This window comes from Scyliorhinus canicula, chromosome 13, assembly GCF_902713615.1.
Source record: "Scyliorhinus canicula chromosome 13, sScyCan1.1, whole genome shotgun sequence".
Taxonomy (NCBI): Eukaryota; Metazoa; Chordata; class Chondrichthyes; order Carcharhiniformes; family Scyliorhinidae; genus Scyliorhinus; species Scyliorhinus canicula.
In genome coordinates this window covers 153,484,542-153,503,825 of record NC_052158.1, presented here as the reverse complement: position 1 = coordinate 153,503,825, position 19,284 = coordinate 153,484,542, and the positions used below count along the sequence as shown (strand labels likewise).

General features: G+C 43.7%; 1 protein-coding gene across 1 annotated transcript in view; it reads left to right on the top strand.

Moving 5' to 3' along the window:
* Positions 1-17,403, top strand: part of LOC119975466 (membrane-spanning 4-domains subfamily A member 8-like) — a 252,233-nt gene extending 234,830 nt beyond the window's left edge. Inside the window, exons 2-7 of the mRNA XM_038815156.1 lie at positions 935-1,144; positions 2,433-2,561; positions 6,473-6,529; positions 12,409-12,534; positions 12,631-12,747; positions 15,800-17,403. Of these exons, the coding sequence (XP_038671084.1) occupies positions 950-1,144; positions 2,433-2,561; positions 6,473-6,529; positions 12,409-12,534; positions 12,631-12,747; positions 15,800-15,913 (738 nt within the window). The 5' untranslated portion in view covers positions 935-949 and the 3' untranslated portion in view covers positions 15,914-17,403. The remainder of the gene's footprint in view (positions 1-934; positions 1,145-2,432; positions 2,562-6,472; positions 6,530-12,408; positions 12,535-12,630; positions 12,748-15,799) is intronic.
* The last annotated feature ends 1,881 nt before the right edge of the window (positions 17,404-19,284 follow it).

Genomic DNA, 19,284 nt, shown 5'->3' with positions numbered 1-19,284 from the left:
ATGAGAAGATGTGGAGACAGTGGTATAGCGGTGATGCCACTGGGCTAGTAATCCAGTAGCCCGGGCTAATGTTCAGGAGACAATAATTCAGATCTCACCGTGACAGCGGGTCCAATTTAAATTCAATTATTAAGCTGAAATTGAAAAGCTAGCCCCAATAGTAATCAAACTATTGTTGATTTTGGTAAAAACATATTTTGTTAACTAATATTTTTTAGGGAAGGAAATCTGCCATCCTTACTTGGCCTGGCCTACATGTGACTCCAGACCCACAGCAATGATGCTGAATCTTAACTGCCCATGGAAATGGCCGAGCAAAGTCACACTGTTCAAGGGCAATTAGCGATGGGCTACAAATACTGGCCTTACAAGTGATGCACAGATCCCAGGAAAGAATAAAACAAAGTCGGTAAAAAGTGTTAAGATGCTAACCCTGTTCAGATTCTTGATATTATTAAATCCTGACTTGTAAAGGAGATGTTTTAAATATTTGGCCAAGTTTAGATCATAACACGGCTAAACTTTAGGCAGAAAATTATCACAATATCTTCCTTTCAACAACTTGGTGTTGAGGTGATTCTCAAACTAATAACTTTGAATGTCCGTTTCGGCATGAATGCATCAAGTCCTTTTTGAAATCCTACTTTTCCACTCAAAATCTCACTGGTAATCTCTTTCATGTTCAGACTGAAAATAATTGTTTCTTAAAATGTATTTTCTGTGGACGCCTGCATCTTATAACTGTGTCCACCACTTCGGCAATATTGAGACAAATGCAATACTTTTCCTGGGCCTCGTATCTCCAAAACAACTAGAAATATTTCTGTTTCCATGTATTTGAATTATAATGACTCAACAAATGCAAGGCGAGATATATAATAGAAGATTGGTTTATAAATCGGGAAAGACTGATTTACTCTACTATATATTTCAGACAGTTGCGGTGGAAATGGCTGACATGGTGAAGAATGATGGAAATGTCTTTGTACCAAACCAACTCCCACCGGCCCAACCACAGCCCAGCGGCCCACAGTTGGTCCAACAGTCGGAAAACGGTCCTCTGTACCAATCCATAGCTGCAATGTTCAATCAGAATAATTCTGGTGTACAGGAGATGCTCAAAGGAAATCTCAAATCCCTGGGTGTAAGTGCACTTCTCAAATGTGGGAAATATTGGTTATATTTTATATAATATAAAAAGGGGTGGCACAGTGGTTAGCACCGCTGCCTCCCAGCACCAGGGACTCAGGTTCGATTTCGACCTTGTTGTGACCGTGCGGAGTCTGCACGTTCTCCCCATGTCTGCGTGGGTTTTCCCCAGGTGCTCCGGTTTCCTCCCACAGTCCAAAGATGTGCAGGTTGGGTGGATTGGCCATGCTAAATTGCTCCTTAGTGTCCAATGATGTGTAGGTTAGGTGGCATTATGGGGTTACAGGGATAGATTTAGATATCCTGTCACTTGTGCCAAGGTATAGTGAAAAGTACTGTTCTGTGCGCAGACCAGGCAGATCGCTCCATACATGAAAAAAACATACGACATATGATGAAAACACAATGTAAATACATATACACAGACATCGGGTGAAGTATACGGAATGTAGAACACAAAAACAGAAAATACTGGACAATCTCAGCAGGTCTGACAGCATCTGTGGACAGAAAGGGGGCCAACTTTTCCAATCTGGATGACTCTTTGTCAGAGCGGAATATAGTGCTACAGCTGTAAAGAAGATGCATAGAGAGACTAGTTCAGTCGATGAGAGGGCCATTCAGAAGTCTGGTAACAGTAGGGAAGAAGCTGATTTTGAATCTGTTAGTGCGAATTCTCAAACTTCTGTATATTCTGCCTGATGGAAGAGGTTGGAAGTGAGATTAGCTCAGCTGGGAGGGGTCTATGATTATGCTGCCCACTTTCCCAAGGCTACGGGAGATGTAGACAGAGTCAATGGATGGGAGGTGAGTTTGCGTGATAGGCTGGGCAGTGTTCACGACTCTGTAGTTTCTTATGGTCTTTCGCCAAACAGTTGCCATACCAGGCTGTGAGGCAACCAGATAGGATGCATCTGTGAAAATTGGCAAAAGTCAATGTGGACATGCCAAATGTTCTTACGCTGAGGAAGTATAGGTGCTGTTGGGCTTTCTTAGACGTAGTGTCGACGGTTGTGAATCAGGATAGATTGTTAATTAGAAAGAGGAGTTGGTTATGTAAATTTTTTTTTAAATTTAATTTTCTACAATGAATCCGAAAAATTGTAATTTCAAATTTCGGAATTCCAAGTTGTGAATTCATTGGATATAAATGGAGGTGAAAATCAAACTTTTCTATGGAAAGGGTGGGTGATGCACAATGTCAATTTCACACCATGGAACAAGTTAAAACTACCGCCGAAAGGATTGTTTTTCAATTTAACATCATTTTCTGGTTCCTGCAGATATCGCAGATTGTGACGGGTATAATCTCCATAATCATTGGAATTGTACAGATCTGCATTTTGCACAGACGAATCGGCATTGAATCCATTTCGGTAATAATTGGGACACCCTGGTGGACTGGAGTTCTGGTAAGTGCTACTAATAACTACAGTGATGTAAGATTGTCGGGCTTTCAATATCTAGATGGCCGCACGGTAGCACAGTGGTTATCTCAGTTGCTTCACAGCTCCAGTGTCCCAGGTTCGATTCCTGGTTTGGGTCACTGTCTGTGTGGAGTCGGCACGTTCTCCCCGTGTGTACGTGGGTTTCCTCCGGGTGCTCCGGTTTACTCCCACAGTCCAAAGATGTACAGGTTAGGTGGATTGGCCAGGCTAAATTGTCCTTAGTGTCCAAAAAAAGGTTAGATGAGAAAAATGAAAATGAAAATCGCTTATCGTCACGAGCAGGCTTCAATGAAGTTACTGTGAAAAGCCCCTAGTCACCACATTCTGGTGCCTGTTCGTGGAGGCTGTTATGGGAATTGAACCGTGCTGCTGACCTGCCTTGGTCTGCTTTAAAAGCCAGTGATTTAGCCCAGTGTGCTAAACCAGACTCAAATGAATGTCCTCCTGCATTGTGAATTCTATGATCTGGCAGCGATCATGCATTGGCAACATTCCACAAAGAGTGCTGTCAGTCTCCAAAACAAGTTCTGCACTCCTTGCGTTTGTTATTCAGAGGGCACTGTTCCTATTTTATGATCGCGAGGGCAATTTTGGCTTCCTTGAGCAGCTTTCTCCTCTCAGTTTTACACTTGTCGATGCAGTCGAAAAATATGAGCCACCAAAAAGGTCATGACACTTTCTTTTGTGGCTTTGTGTATAGAATCAGTCGGAGCAGCAGTGTTCCACATGGCTCCACCTCCCTCCTACTGTCCTTCAGACTCTACCACCGCACTGCAGCCCCCGCCATTCCATCGACCCTCCGTTCCCTTCCCCCACCGGTTCTTTCACACCCAAGGCTTACCTGAACACCTCTCCCTGCAATCCACTCTGCCTGAAAAGAACTCCTTTGCGGTGTCAGTAGCTGATCAATAATGTTAATCTGAGGCTAAAGGTCAATTGGCTACAGGCCTGAAATGACCCATAACCAATTTCACCCCTCTGACTGCCGACAGAATTCTACCCCCGCCTGTGACCAGTTGCCTGGCCTTTGTTGGAAGTGGCTGTTTGTGAGTAGCAATGACTTTCATGGGCTCCTTTTTATTTTCATTTGAGGGCTTTGGAGAGAATTGGAGGGTTGCTGGCAAGTCCTGCATTTATTGTTCATCTTTACTTGCCCCTGAAAAGGTGGTGGTGAGCCTTCTTGAATCACTGCTGTCCGTGTGGAGTAGCGACACTCACAATACTATTCGGAAGATACTTCTGTTAGACGTTTAGCTGCTGTAGTTTAAAGAGTCGAAGGTTCTGCTCATTTTCACAAACACCTTTATTTTACTTTAAGAGACTCTGCACAAAACTCTATCATCACCAGACACAAAGGCCACCTGAAGCCCCTTTACATATCAGTGTCAATTATTGGATACTTAACATAAATGAGACAACTTATTGGAATGTCTTTTAATCCATTACTGAACAAGTTCCACAATTTTGCCCCACGAACCGCGAAGGAGCGGCAAATGGCGGAGTCTGCAGTTCTTAGCATTTCTAATCAGCTGATGCAGCAGCCATTCTAGGTGGTAGAGGGTGTAGGACTGAAAGGTGTTGAGTTACGAACCTTGGCAAGTTGCTGCAGTGCAACTTGCAGAGGGTCTTTACCGCTGCCATTGTGTACAAATGTTTGAGGGATTGAATGTTGACTGTGGTGGATTGCAGGCTGATCAAGTGGGTTGCTTTGCCCTGGATGGTGTCAACTTTCTTCAGTGCTGCTGGAGCTGTATTCAACTGGACATATGGAGAGCAATCCATCACAATCTCGACGTGCCATGTAGGTTGTGATAGACTTTGGGGATTCAGGAGGCGAGGTATGTGGTGCAGAGCTCCCACCCTCTGAACTGCTCTTGTAGTCACATATATATATACACACAAGGCTGGTTCAGTTAAGTGTCTGGTCAATAATAATCCCCAGATGGCGATGTTGGGGGATTTATTGATGGTAATGTCATTGAATGCCAAGGGTAGATTATTATATTCCCTTGTTGGCCTGGCACTTACGTGGCATGAATGCTATATGTCCCTTATCAGTCCAAGCCTGAACATTGTGTAAATCAACTCTTTGCAGCATGGATCGCTTCAGTACTTGAGGAGTCTTGACTGGTACCCCGGAGTTCCACAAGAGGCCTCCAGGAATTCCGCGGAGTCACGCGACAAAAATCGACAGAAAGCCAGTCTGCGGGATTCTCTGTTGGCGAGATCCTCTTCTTCGCTGGCAGCGCACCCACACCCGCGGGTTTCCCGACGGTGTGATGTAGCCACAATGGGAAGTACCATTGGCCGGCTGTGGGAACGGAGAATCCCGTTGCCGGCGGGAGCAAGCTGTGCCAGAAAACGGGGCTGGCGGGACGGAGAATGCCGCCCACTATTTTTAAAATAAAAACAATAAACACAACATAAATTAAGCGTCAGAGTCAGTTAAAGAAAAACACTGGCAGCAAAGATTTTTTTTAAAAACGAGCAGGGGAGCAATGGCCAGAAATCGTAAACAAACCAAAAATCTAATTGTCCAATCAGAGGCCGGCCAAGCTGAACATTGGCTCAACCTATCAGTCGCCAGCTCATGTGGAGTCTGGCTCATATTGCCAGAAAAACTTGTGCACATTTTGTTTCTGTGTTGGCCACTATTTCAGAGCAGAAAAGTACATTTGACATGATAACAATGTTTTGCGTTCCCTGATGCTCTTGGGAGTTCACCTGGTGTTCCGCAGCTGGAAAGGTTTGGGAAACTCTACTGTACTGCGTCAAATGTACTTTCAATGTCAATGGCAGTCCATGTTTGGACCAAGAGTGCAATGCGACCTGGAGTTCAGTGACCCTGGAAGAACCCAATCTGAACATGCATACGCAGGTTGTTGCTGAGTAACCACCCTGGGATATCACTGTCAACGTCACTGCTGATGTTTTAAAGTAGACTGATCGGGATGATAATTGCTGGATTGACTTTGTTATCCTTTTTGTGTACAGGGAATATATGGAAATGTTTTCACATTGTCAGGGAGTTGCTTATGCTGTAACCATACTGGAACAGCAACTAATTATGGAGTAAAATTCTTCTGACCTACTGCTGGGTCCATAGGCTTTGCTGTATCCAGTGCCTTCAGCCATTTCTTGATGTCACATGGAGTGGTTTAAATTGTTTGAAGACTGGTGTCAATGATGTTGGGGCCTCAGGAGGAAGCTGAGAGCCTCCTGGTTTAGCTCACTGGGCTAAATCACTAGCTTTTAAAGCAGACCGAGCAGGCCAGCAGCACGGTTCGATTCCCGTACCAGCCTCCCCGGACAGGCGCCGGAATGTGGCGACTAGGGGCTTTTCACAGTAACTTCATTGAAGCATACTCGTGACAAAAGCGATTTTCATTCATTTATTCCATTTCATTTCACTTCATTGACTCCAGCTGGCAAAATATTCAATGCTTCAGGGTCAGTCTCTATCTTTAGGGATGGGCAATAAATGCTGGCCCAGTGAGAGATACCCAAATCCCCTAAACAAATGTTAAAAAAGGCTAATAATTAGTTTAATAATCCCAACAGCACTTACATCTTGTTCCCCAAAGGGAAAATGAGTGCGTGAAGATAAAACGCAAGACAATATGTGTCAGTCTGAGCTGTAACACTCCCCACCCTTTCGGCCCATTAAACTTCCTTCATTTACTCTCTATCCAGCGTCAAACAGGAAGAATCCCGTCGGAATGAGGAGTCACATAGAGGCAGAGAGCTTATGGAGCCAATGTCTAACTTAACACTTTAGTTTGAGAGGAGAAGAATGTCGAAAGTCAAAATCCAATATTTGAATTGTTGTTTAATTCTTCTAAGTGTTTTCTCTGATGTGCAATATGTTTTTGAAGTTTGTTGCTGCAGGGGCCCTTGCTGTTGCTGCTGAGAAGGAGCGAACTCAGTGTATGGTAAGTACGTACTCCAAAATGGATTTTATATTGTTGGCTTGCAAATAACATCATCACCCAAGATGACAAACTAGTCAGATCATTGTTGTTTGTTATTGTCACACTAAATCCCTACTATATCGGTCTGTGCAAATGAATACTGTACAGTAAAGGGATAGATAAGTGGGTGAAAATGTTTTCTTTCCTCATCTGACTCTTGGATTTAAATACAGCCCAACAAATTTGGTGGAAGTTAACTTTCTTTCACACCAGTTCAATGTTGAAAGAGATGAGATGATAAAGTTCCACACCAGGGGCCTGGGTACAAATGCAGCCAGAAAGAAGATGAACACATTTCTTTCTGATGTGTGTTCAATGGGACACTTGTAGATCAAGTTTTACTCTGTATGTAACCCATGTTTTCCCTATCCTGGGAGTGTTTGATGAGGCAGGATATTGATCACTTTAATCCATTCTGTCCAGGGAGTATTTAGGTCTGTGAAGAGAGAAATTTAGTCCACACACCCTATTTTGGGAAGACTTGGTGGGTGACTACACTGCAGAAATACAAATCCTTGATTTCCAACCAGCCATCTCTCTCACCTTAACGAGAATTAAATCCAACAAGTCGGTATCAAGATAAATCGGTCACTTGCATTCTACCTGTAAAACTAACTCTAAGGCATCCTATTTTCACATTGAATAGAGCATTGTGTTAAAGTTTTTAATAGTGCTTCACTTACACCGTCTCTTGAAGCATTGATCAATCAGAGGAAAGTCTCCATAAATGGTCATGACAATGTACAAATGTGTTTGAGGTGAGTTGTCATGTGTTGTTATGTGGAGTGGTCTTATTGTGAACCTCTTAGTCAGCTTAGCTGGGCATACCTTTTGGTCCCCGTCCCATACCTGCCCATCTTGCGGCAGGCGCAGCCCGATATCTACTATTACCTCATTATATTGGGCAGCATGGTAGCATTGTGGATAGCACAATTGCTTCACAGCTCCAGGGTCCCAGGTTCGATTCCAGCTTGGGTCACTATCTGTGCGGAGTCTGCACATCCTCCCCGTGTGTGCGTGGGTTTCCTCCGGGTGCTCCGGTTTCCTCCCACAGTCCAAAGATGTGCAGGTTAGGTGGATTGGCCATGCTAAATTGCCCTTAGTGTCCAAAATTGCCCTTAGTGTTGGGTGGGGTTACTGGGTTATGGGGATAGGGTGGAGGTGTTGATCTTGGGTAGGGTGCTCTTTCCAGGAGCTGGTGCAGGCTTGATGGGCCGAATGGCCTCCTTCTGCACTGTAAATTCTATGATAATCTATAATAATCTATGATCATCTACAGTTTCATCCAACAACAACACATATGGTGGGGTGGAGGTTGGGTGAAATTGGAATTACATCTTTTCTGTTCCAGCCACCCAGTGCTGGGGGACTAGTTTACAACAATTAAGGACAATTTTACAGAATCTTACTCAAGGAAGAACATTGGCTATTCTCCAGTCCTCTGGGACCTCACCTGTAGCCAGTGAGGATTCAAAGATTTCTGTCAAGGCCCCAGCAATTTTCTTCCTTGCCTCCCTCAGTATTCAAGGATAGATCCCAACAAACCTATCTTAATGTTTTTTAAGATGCCCAACACCTTTTTTATATCGATCCGACCCAGAATATCAACATACCCTTACTGAGACTCATCAACCACCAAGCCCTTCTCTTTGGTGAATACCCATTTCCTCTGGCTCCAAGAATTAATTCCCTCCTCTGTCCTTGACTGGGCCAAAGCTTTCCCGTGTTGCCCTCTTGCTCTTTACATAAGTATAAGACCCCTTGGATGGTTTAGCACAGTGGGTTAAACAGCTGGCTTGTAATGCAGAACAAGGCCAGCAGTGCGGGTTCAATTCCCATACCGACCTCCCCAAACAGGCGCCGGAATGTGGAGACTAGGGGCTACTTTTCATGACCCCTTTTAGCCCGCCTAACTCTTTGCTACTTTCTACTTTGTTCCTTTCTACTTTCTTTATACTTTTCAAGGGCTTTGTCTGTTCTCAGCCTTTGAGACCTTATGAATGCTTCCTGTTTCTTTTTGACTCGGCTCACTATATCCCTCGCTATCCAAGGTTTCCAAAATTCACCATATTTATCCTTCATCTTCACAGGAACATTCTAATCAACTGACGCTTGAAGGACTCCCACATGTCTGATGTTTATTTACCCTCAAACAACCGCCCCCAATCTAAATTCTACAGTTTCTGCCTAATATTGGTGTAATTAGTCTTCCCCCAATTTAGCGACTTCCCAACCAAGCTATTCAATATCATTAATTAGCACTACACAGGTTTGTTAAATACCTGGCAGTTTGCAACAATCATCATGTTCAATATACCCAGTCCCTTTTGATGTACTGACAACAATTTCTCACCTTTTAACCTTGATTATTTTTATTAATGTTTTCCGAATGCTGGGGATCAGACCCTTAGGCCGGGATTCTCCGCCGGTGGTATTCTCCGATTTGCCGGTGCCCGGGGGTTTCCCGCCCCACAATGGGAAACCCCTTTGACCGGCCGGTGTAACGGAGAATCCTATGAGCGGGTTAGGTGGATTGGCCATGCTAAATTGCCCATGGTATCCAAAAGTGCCCTTAGTGTTGGATGGGGTTACTGGGTTATGGGGGTAGGGTGGAGGTGTTGACCTTGGGTAGGGTCCTCTGTTCAAGAGCCGGTGCAGACACGATGGACTGAATGGCCTCCTTCTGCACTGTAGATTCTATGATTCACCACCCTCTGGTTGAAGAAATACTTCCTCATCTCTGTTTTAAAGGATCATCCCTTTTAGTCTGAGATTGTGAATCCTGGTTCTAGTTTTCCCTACAAGTGAAAACATCCTTTCCACGTCCACTCTACCCAGGCCTCGCAGTATCCTGTAAGTTTCAATAAGATCCCCCCTCATCCTTCTAAACTCCAACGAGTACAGACCCACAGTCCTCAACCGTTCCTCATATGACAAGCTCTTCATTCCAAGGATCATTCTTGTGAACCTCCTCTGGACTCTTTCCCAGGCCAGCACATCTTTCCTTGGAAACTGGGCCTAAAACTGCTCACAATTGATTGGTAATTAGTTAGATGGGATTTATGCTGCCTTTCTGTGTACAGCATAAATCTGGACAATTTTCCACCTATCCAGAGAGATGCCCATGCTTGATCTGTACTGGAACAGCTTGGCTCGGGGTGTGGCAAGTTCCAGAGCACAAGTCTACATTACAATTGCTGGGATATTGTCAGTGCCCAAAGCCGTTGCAACATTGAATTCCTTTAGCCATTTTCTCATAGCATGTGGAGTGATAGGAATGGGCCTCGCGAGGAGGCTGAGATTGAACATCCACTTGGCACTTCTGACTGAAGATTATTGCAAATGATTCAGCCTTATCTTTCTCACTGACATGTTGCGCTTCCACGTCATTGAGGATGGGGATATTTGAGGAGCCTTCTCCTCAAGTAAGTTGCATAATTGTTCGCTACCATTCACAACTGGATGTTGCAGGACTGCAGATCTTAGATCTGATCCGTTGGTTGTGGAGTCAGTAACCTCTGTCCATCACTTTCTGTTTTTGCTGTGTGACATGCATGTATCTCTGTGTTGTAACTTCACCAGGCTGACACCTCATTTTTAGATATGCCTGCTGTTTCTCCTGGCATGCCCTCTTGTACTCGTGCTTCAAGCAGCGTTGATCCCCTGGTTTGTGGTAAATGAGTTGCTAAATGTTTGCGATGTCTGTCCTATTTAGCATGGTGGTAGTGCCACACAGCATGATAGAGGGTACCCTTGATGTGAAGATGCAACTTCGTGGTAGTGCCACACAGCATGATAGAGGGTACCCTTGTTGTGAAGATGCAACTTTGTCTCCACAAGTGGCGAGGATGAGGTCAAGTACATCTTGGTGGTGCCCTCACCACCTGCTGCAGACTCAGTCCTTTCGGACCCAGACGGATCAGTGGTGCTAACGATCCACTCTTACTCTTTGTGATGAGCATTGAAGTTCCCCCACTCAGACTACATTTCTCACCTTTGCCACCCTCAGTGCTTTCTCCAAGTGTTCAACATGGAGGAGTACTGATTCATCAGCTGAGGGGGGGGGGGGGGGGGGGGGGGGAGGTAGGTGGTGGCAAGAGGTGGGCAAGAAGTGGTAATCATGCAACAATTTCCTTGCCCATGTTTATCCTGTTGCCATGAGATTTCATGGGATCCTGATTGGTGTGTGCTTCCCAGGGGAGATGATGGTGGTAAAAGCAAATTACTGTGGATGCTGGAATCTGAAGTTGATGGTGGTATCTGAGACATTATCTGTGAGGTATGATTTTGTGAGTTTGAGCATATAAAGCTATTTCATGACAGATCTGTGAGGCAAACTCTCCCAATTTTAGCACGAGCCTCACATGTCCGGAAGCAGGATTTTGAAGGGTGGACGGGGCTAGGATTGCATTGTAGTTTCCGCTGCCTGGGTCGATGCCAGCTAGTCTGTCCAGTTTCCTACCTTTTCATTGACTTTGGAATAGTTTGTTACAACTGAGGGGCTTGCAAGGTCATTTTGGAGATTATTTAAGAGCCAACTACATTGCTGTTGATCTGGAGTCACCTATAGGCCTGACCAGGGAAAGATGACAGATTTTCTTCACTGAAGGACAATGGTGAACAAGATGGAGTTTTATAACAATCAACAATAGTTTCATGGCCACCATTAGACTTTTAATTCCAGATTTTTAATTAATTCAAATTCCGTCATCTGCTGTGGTTGGAATTAAACCCAGGTCTAGGTTCACGGCAGGACCCCTTCCCATGAATTTTATTAATGAATCTGCTACCGTCATCCTTTCAAACAGTGCATTCAAGATCACAGCAACTCAACGTGAGCTAATTGCTTTCTTCCTCCTTCCATATTTTATCATACGTTATTAAATCGCAGAATCACAGAATTATTAAGGTGCAGTAGAAGGCCAATTGACCCATTGTGTCTGCACTGGCTCTCCAAATGCGTGTTATGCCTTGTCTCAGTAATGCTGCACATTGTTTCTACTGCCCTTTGTGAATGCCTCGATTGACACCTCTCTCCACCACAATTCCAGGCAATGCAGTCCAGACCAGAACCACTCATTTAAAAAAAAATTGTTATTCTCACATCAGATTTTCTTCTTTTGCAATTCACTTGAAATCTGTGCCCTCTCGTTCGTGATCCTTTTACACGTGGGAATAATTTCTCCCGATCTCCCCTGCAAAGCCCCCTCATGATTTTGTAGATCTGTATAATATCTCCTTTTAGCCTTCTTCTCTCCATGAAGAACAGCCCCAGCCTCTCCAACCGCATAACTGAAGTTTCTCATCCCCGGAACCATTCTTTTAAACCTCTTTGTTACTCTCTCCAATGCGTTCAGGTCCTTCGTAATGCTTGGTGGCCAGAACTCTACATATACCCCAGCTGAGGACTAACTGATATCTGGTCGAAGTTCAGCATAACCTCCCGTCTCTTGTACTCTACATCTCTTAATAAGGTCCAGGATATTATTTGCTTTATTAACTGCTTCCTCCTCCTGTCTTGCCACCATCACTGATCTATAAATTATACACCGAGGTTTCACTGTTCCTCAAGACCCTTCAAAGTTGTATCATTTATTCTGTATTTTCTCTCCAGTTCTTTTTTACCAAAATGAATTATCTCACACTTCTCTATATTGAACTTCATCTGCCACTTATCTGCAATTCCACCCCCTTGTCTATGTCCTTTTGAAATCCTAAACTACCGTCCTCACAGTTTACAATGCTTCCAAGATTTGTATCAATTGCAAACTTACCTTTAACGTTGTCTCCTGCACTCCAAGATCAAGCTCATTAATGTCTGTTTTTTCTTCACCTTCCAGATCAAAGGTTGCTTATCAATGAACATCATCAGTGCCATTATTTGCTTCCCTGCAATAATTATATATTCCATAAACCTCAGCATACAACCATCGTGTTATTCTTGGGCTCATTGTTATAGGTCTGGCGTGAGTGTTAACTTTTCTTGATACTAAGCTGTTTATAAGTAATATTTTAAGATGTTTTCTGTGCAATCTAATTGATTTGTGTTTACCGTGTTACAGGGTTCAACTGCGTGTATGGCCATACTTCTCCTGCTGACCCTGCTCAACGCAGCAATATCCATTGCAGTTTCAAGCTTCAACTGTAAAGCTATTAATGGTTGCTGTGGAACACCAGTGGTAAGTTATATACTGAATTAATTTAAGATTCTATTGCCTCTGTGTATCTACATGTGTATATTAGTCTCTTTCCCATTTTAGAAAAATATTTAAATATAGATTTATTGTCACGCGTACCAAGGTACAGTGAACAGTATTGTTCTGCATCTAGTCCAGGCAGATAATTCCATACATGAAAAACGTAGGAGATACGATAAGTACACAATGTAAATACATAGACAAATGCATAATAATAACTGCTGTGTGGCAGCAGATCAACCCCTTGCAATACATCCCACACTACATAACTCAATGGAAGGGCAGGTCAGACAGTATGTGTTGTGTTCTCTATTTTACTTTACTTGGATGGCTTGGATGCGTAGTGTTGAATAAAGAACACAAAGCTTTGTTAACAAACAAAACTATAAATTTATTACACTACTAACTAAGATTCATTCACATTCCTGAAGTAGATGGTTTGTCTCTTAAACTGTGCTAACTCTTAACTAGCAGAACTTCTCAAGTACAATTGCTCCCATGCCTTGCACTCTACCAGCTGCCTCCTAACTTGTGACTCCCAGAATCCCCAAAGTCACATGATATTTATATGACTGTTCTGTGGTTCCCTCTAGTGGTAAGAAGCATTATCATTAACTTGTTAACTCTTTACATCCCAGTCGATGTACATATCATCACAAGGCGGAAACAAGCAGCCAATGTGTTTCTGCCACTTCTCACCCAACAGGAACAATTAAATTTGAATTCACATAATTTCTATTGTCCACCCTCAGCCCAGCATTCACACAAGATAACAGTTAGGTGGGGAAACAATTCTGTGAATGACAGCAAGGTTATACCAGCCAAAGCTTGAATCATACACTGTTACCCGCGCAGAAACAGATGACTTGATCTCTCAAATCTGAAGCAGCTTGTGTTTCTCCTCTGGCATTTCCCCAAATGTTTTCTGTATTTTTTTCCCACTTATTTTAAATGGTCCTAACACCACTTTGATATTCCAAGTTTTAATGATAATAATCTTTACTAATATCACAAGTAGACTTACATTAACACTGCAATGAGGTTACTGTGCAAATCCCCGAGTCGCAACACTCCAGCGCCTATTAGGGTACACTAAGGGATTATTCAGAATGTCCAATTGACCTAACATTTTCAAGCAGCAGCCTGATTAGCTTTTAGTTGGGACTCAGTGGGCGACACTTTGTGATCTGAGCTACAGATTGGATCAAAGTCCAATGCAGAGATTTGAGCACCAAATCTAGGCTGATACTCCCAGTGCCAGTGATGAGGGAGTGCTGCCCGTCTGTCGGGGCTGTGTTTTCAGGTGGAGATTGAACTAAAGCCCTAGTCACAGTCTCAGGTGGATGGAAACAATCCCATGGAGTGGTTTTGATGAAGAAAAGGGAGTTTGCTCATATAAAATAAAAGCAAAGCATCGTGGATGCTTGGAATAAATAAAAGCAGAAAAAGGTGGAGGAACTCTGGCAGCATCTGTGGAGATTGAAACAGAGTTCACATTTTTGCGATCATTTTACGCCTCTTCAGACATAAGAAGGGAAGAATGGTAGGGAAATGGAGTTGAAGAAAGAGCTGGATTTCTTTGATGACCTCAGGATTTCCTAAAACATTTTAGAGTCAACTAAAGTTTAGTTCCTGTTGTGAAACACCGCAGCCAATTTTCATGTTGGGTTTCCTCCGGGTGCTCCGGTTTCCTCCGGGTGCTCCGGTTTCCTCCCCACAAGTCCCGAAAGATGTGCTGTTCGGTGAATTGAACATTCTGAATTCTCCCTCAGTGTACCCGAACAGGCGCCGGAATGTGGCAACTAGGGAATTTTCACAGTAACTTCATTGCAGTGTTAATGTAAGCCTACTTGTGACAATAAAGATTATTATTATGAGAGGACCCCACGAACAGCAATGTGATAATGACCTGAATGGTTTTAGTGACATTGGTTAAGGGATAAATCTTCCTGAGCCTTTCTGGTTGGTGGGTAGCAGGAGTTTCGGTGATTTGAAATATTTAAGCGGGGTCACTTGTGAAGCTGTCTTTAGATGCAGTGTCACCTTTCCCCTTCCTGTTTTATTTGTGTTTATTTGAACAAGTGAACAAATTGGACAAGAGCAGCGATTCCATGTCTGTCTCAGTTGGTCGTAAATAGGACTCTTGATACCAGGGAAATGTTTCAAATGTTGGATGGTGGCTTTTCCCTTCTCAATATATATGTTAATTTTTCTTAAATGTTCAACAAGTCATCCCCGAAATATGATTACCTCTCAGTCCTCGCCATCTTGGATTCACTACTATGGGTAGCAAGGTAGCACAGTGATAGCACTGTTGCCCCACAGCTCCAGAGTCCCAGGTTCAATTCCCAGCTTGGGTCACTGTCTGCACAGAGACTGCACGTTCTCCCAGTGTCTGCGTGTGTTTCCTGCGGGTGCTCTGGTTTGACAAGTCCCGATAGACATGCTGTTGGGTAATTTGGACATTCTGAATTCTCCCTCTGTGTACCCGAATAGGCACCAAAGTGTGGCGCCTAGGGGCTTTTCACAGTAACTTCATTGCAGTGTTAATGTAAGCCTACTTGTGACAATAACAACGTTTATTATTGGAATAACGTTTTGAAAACAAAGTATTGAAATTATTCAAACATTTGCAAGTCTCCACCTTAAATAAAACTCTCCATCATAACCTGAGCTCAAAATAAAATCTATCATAGTCAGTCAGATTTTGAACGTGGGAGAATGCTCTATTAATAAAATGCACAGTTACTAATGAAACATATTCAGCTTCTTCCACTGAAGATAAACTATTTCCAGCAATTCAGGGGATAGATTTCCTCATCTGAGCATGTGCAGGAAGTGCTCCCCCTAGTGTTTTGACACCAATAAACACAGCCTTGTAGATTGCTCTGGCAGAGAGCTGGCACAAACATATTGTCCCAGGGGGGAAAGTGGCAATGGAACTGGTCCAATGTTTGGGAGAGGCGGCTGAGACATGACGAACTGACTGGTGCATTCTGCTCTAATTCTTCATATTTGTGTTCTTTGTTTTCAGCCGGTGATTGTGGTGTACAGCAACGTGCCTGCACAACCCATTCCCCAGCAACAGTTCCAAGTGAACCCTCCTCCCTACAACATGGCACTGATGGAAAATGTACATGTTGGATAAGAATGGCTTTATGGTGGAAATTTTGCTTTGCGCTAGTTAATTAATCTTACGGATCTTGGTGCAATATTATTGGGATGCATCTAAAGATTCAGGATTCTGTTCATTGTATTCTTTAGCTTCACGTGATTCTGCCAAGGCCACGTATACTGCCCAACCACTAAATGCCTTGATGGAGCAGCAGTGGGCTTTCTATTCTAGGCTGCTTCGCAGGGCATGAAGGACCACCCACTGGTCAGTGGGCAAGGGCCCCAATTAGTCCCCACAAACTCGGTGCTGTGTTTGGAGAGAGGCGTCAGGGAGGAGGTGTTGGAGTGTCGCTGGTCCTGCTATTTTCAACCAATTAATTAATTTATCAGACGTCACGTAGATAATAGGATGAGATTCTTCTTGAAGAGGGCAGCACGGTCGCACAGTGATTAGCACAGTTGCTTCACAGCTCCAGGGTCCCAGGTTCGATTCCCGCTTGGGTCACTGTCTGTGCAGAGTCTGCACGTTCTCCCCATGTGTGGGTGGGTTTCCTCCCACAGTCCAAAGATGTGCAGGTTAGGTGGATTAGCCAATCTAAACTGCCCTTAGTGTCAAAAAGGTTGGGTGGGGTTACTGGGTTACGGGGATAGGGTGGAGGTGTGGGCTTGGGTAGGGTGCTCTTTCCTGGGGCCGATGCAGACTCGATGGGCCGAATGGCCTCCTTCTGCACTGTAAATTCAATGATTCTATGATTCTGTGAAGTTCTATGCTATATAGATCATCAGGATTTTCTGATGATGTGTTATTCTGAAATGTAATAAATGTACTCAAAGATAAAATGTTCATTTGTTGAATCTTGAAAATCTGGAATGAAATAGCAGACTCTCAGCAAGTGATGTAACATGATTGATTGTATTTGAATACAAGGGGACATACGTCATTGTGCTGCTTTCCTTGTCCCTGCACTGAAAGAAATGCCCACTGATTGTCCCGACTCCTTTATTATATCTGTGCACTTCTTTATTCTCTGAAATGTTTGTTCACCCATTTCAATCTTAAGCAGTTTCACCATCTGGAATCTATTTAAAATCTCCATTTCCTGATGCTCTCCGCAGCTATTTCCTCCGTTACATGTATAACCTCACTCATGATGCTACTGTCACCGGGAGGGGATGTGACATTATTCATGAAACTGTCCTTTAGTGAAGACATCAATCCCAGATCATTTCCATCTGTTCTGGTGACTCAGCTCAGAACTAACAGCTCAGAAATAGGCTATTTGGTTCAATGAGTCTATAGCTATTGTTTTTGCTTTTTTCCAAGGCTCCTCCTATCTTACTTCCTCTAACCCTTTATGTAAGCATGAAATGTCATATACTATCTCCAGGTGTCTCCAGCTTTGGGAAAGAATCATCCGGAGTTGAAACATTTTCTCTCCGCAAATGCTGCCAGATCGGCTGAGATCGTCAGTATATTCTGTTTTTGTTGTAAATAAAATAAATAAACAACCTTTATTGCCACAAGTAGGCTGCAATGAAGTTACTATGAGAAGCCCCTAGTCGTCACATTCTGGCGCCTGTTCGGGTACACAGAGGGAGAATTCAGAATTCTCAGCTGGTACGGGAATTGAACCCCTGCTGCTGGCCTATATACTGTATCACAAACCAGCTATCTAGCCCACTGAGCTAAACTGTCCCCATGCTAATTAGATACCCAAATGAACTAGTTTTCAAAAGCTTGAATCAGGGAGCATTAAAACAAGCCTTCCTCAGTGCTGCTTTGTCTGTTCTGAGTGCGGTTTCAGATGCATGGAGTGTAAAGTGTGAGTTCAGTGGGTGAATGGGTTCGGCAAGGGTGGTGCTCCTTGACTTTTCCACCTTTTCTCATGCTCCAGTACCCACCTCTTACTTTTGAAGAGGTGAAGAAGATGATTCGAGGGTAACTGGTAAGTTACTCTAATAATAATAAATACTAATTAAAGTTAAGGAATGGTATGTCAGCTTGGCCAAGTGGAAGGTACATCCTGAGGTATGTGGGACATTATGGACATACTGTTCTCTGAACTGCGTGGAAAAAATCTGCTAATCTGGCTGCAGATATATCTTTAACTGAACTGCAGTCAGAGCAGAAAAGTTATTATTCATATTGCTCACATCCCAATCTAAAACTCAACTCAACTTCTATTCCGCAAAACGCCGGGTACCTTAGCTCCTCCCATTAATGACATAATCTTACCAAGCTGAAACATAATATGTATCTAATTAACTCAACAGGGAGCCCTCTTAATTCAAACAAATCTCATTAGCCCAAGCTTTTATGATGCCTTAATTGCAAATCTTGTCCTCAAAACCTTTCAAACCAGGATTCTTTAAAAACAGTTCTGCAGCATACACACTAACCCAGGCTTTTAACTCTTACTGCACCAAAAACAATGGGCGGAATTCTCCGTTGGTCAACACCGAAATCGTGTTCGGCAATCGGGCGGAGAATGGGCTCCAATGCCAAAATGGGGGCCAGCACCAATTTGACGCTGGCCACCCATGCTCTGCCCCCTCTGAAATGGCATCATCACATCGCATGCCATTGCAACGGTGCTGGCGCGTCATTGGTCATCCCTTCAACGATGCTCTGCCCCCGATGGGCCGAGTCCCTGAAGGCGCGGGACATGCGTTAAGGGCCAGGGTTTAACAAACCCCAAGGTGTATTATGTAGTACACCTGACCCACAATGTTTAGTAGAGTTTGGTTATGGGGAGCACAAGGGCCTACTTTACAGGTGTGATCCAATAGAAATCTAAAGTACTTTTAAAACAAAACCATGTTTATTTATGAATCTAGTTAACACTTTATAAACCCACAGTAAAGATCTTAACAACTATCAACACCACTAATCTCCACATATACAGTATTATATATGTAACCCTTCATAACTTTACTAACAACATCCATAAGTTCTAAAGACCCTTTTTACAGAAGGACAGCAGGTTTAAATTCTCTAAAGAAACCGGTATTACTTTGAAATCCTCAAATGAGCTGAAGACAGTCTGCAGCTTGTGGAAATATCATTCTACAGCTTTGCCTGCAGCTGTCCAGCTCTGAAAATGAAACTAAAACACACTGTAGCTGCTGCTCAAAAACAAAAGTGAAGACTGCCAGCCCAGCTCCATCCTCACTCTGACTTCACTGCAGCTATTTGATAAACACCCAGTTCATAAAGGTACTCTCACATGACACATGTATGGTCTCAGCCGTGTGGAGAACCCGGCATGGCAACTGCCTACTGTGTCCAGCACCGCCACACTCGGCCAGGATCCGTGCCGCTGGCCGGAGGGGCTTCCATGAGGGTGGGGGGAGACGATGGGGGTGACCAGGGGATAGGCAATGCGGTCACGGATGGCGGGTCGG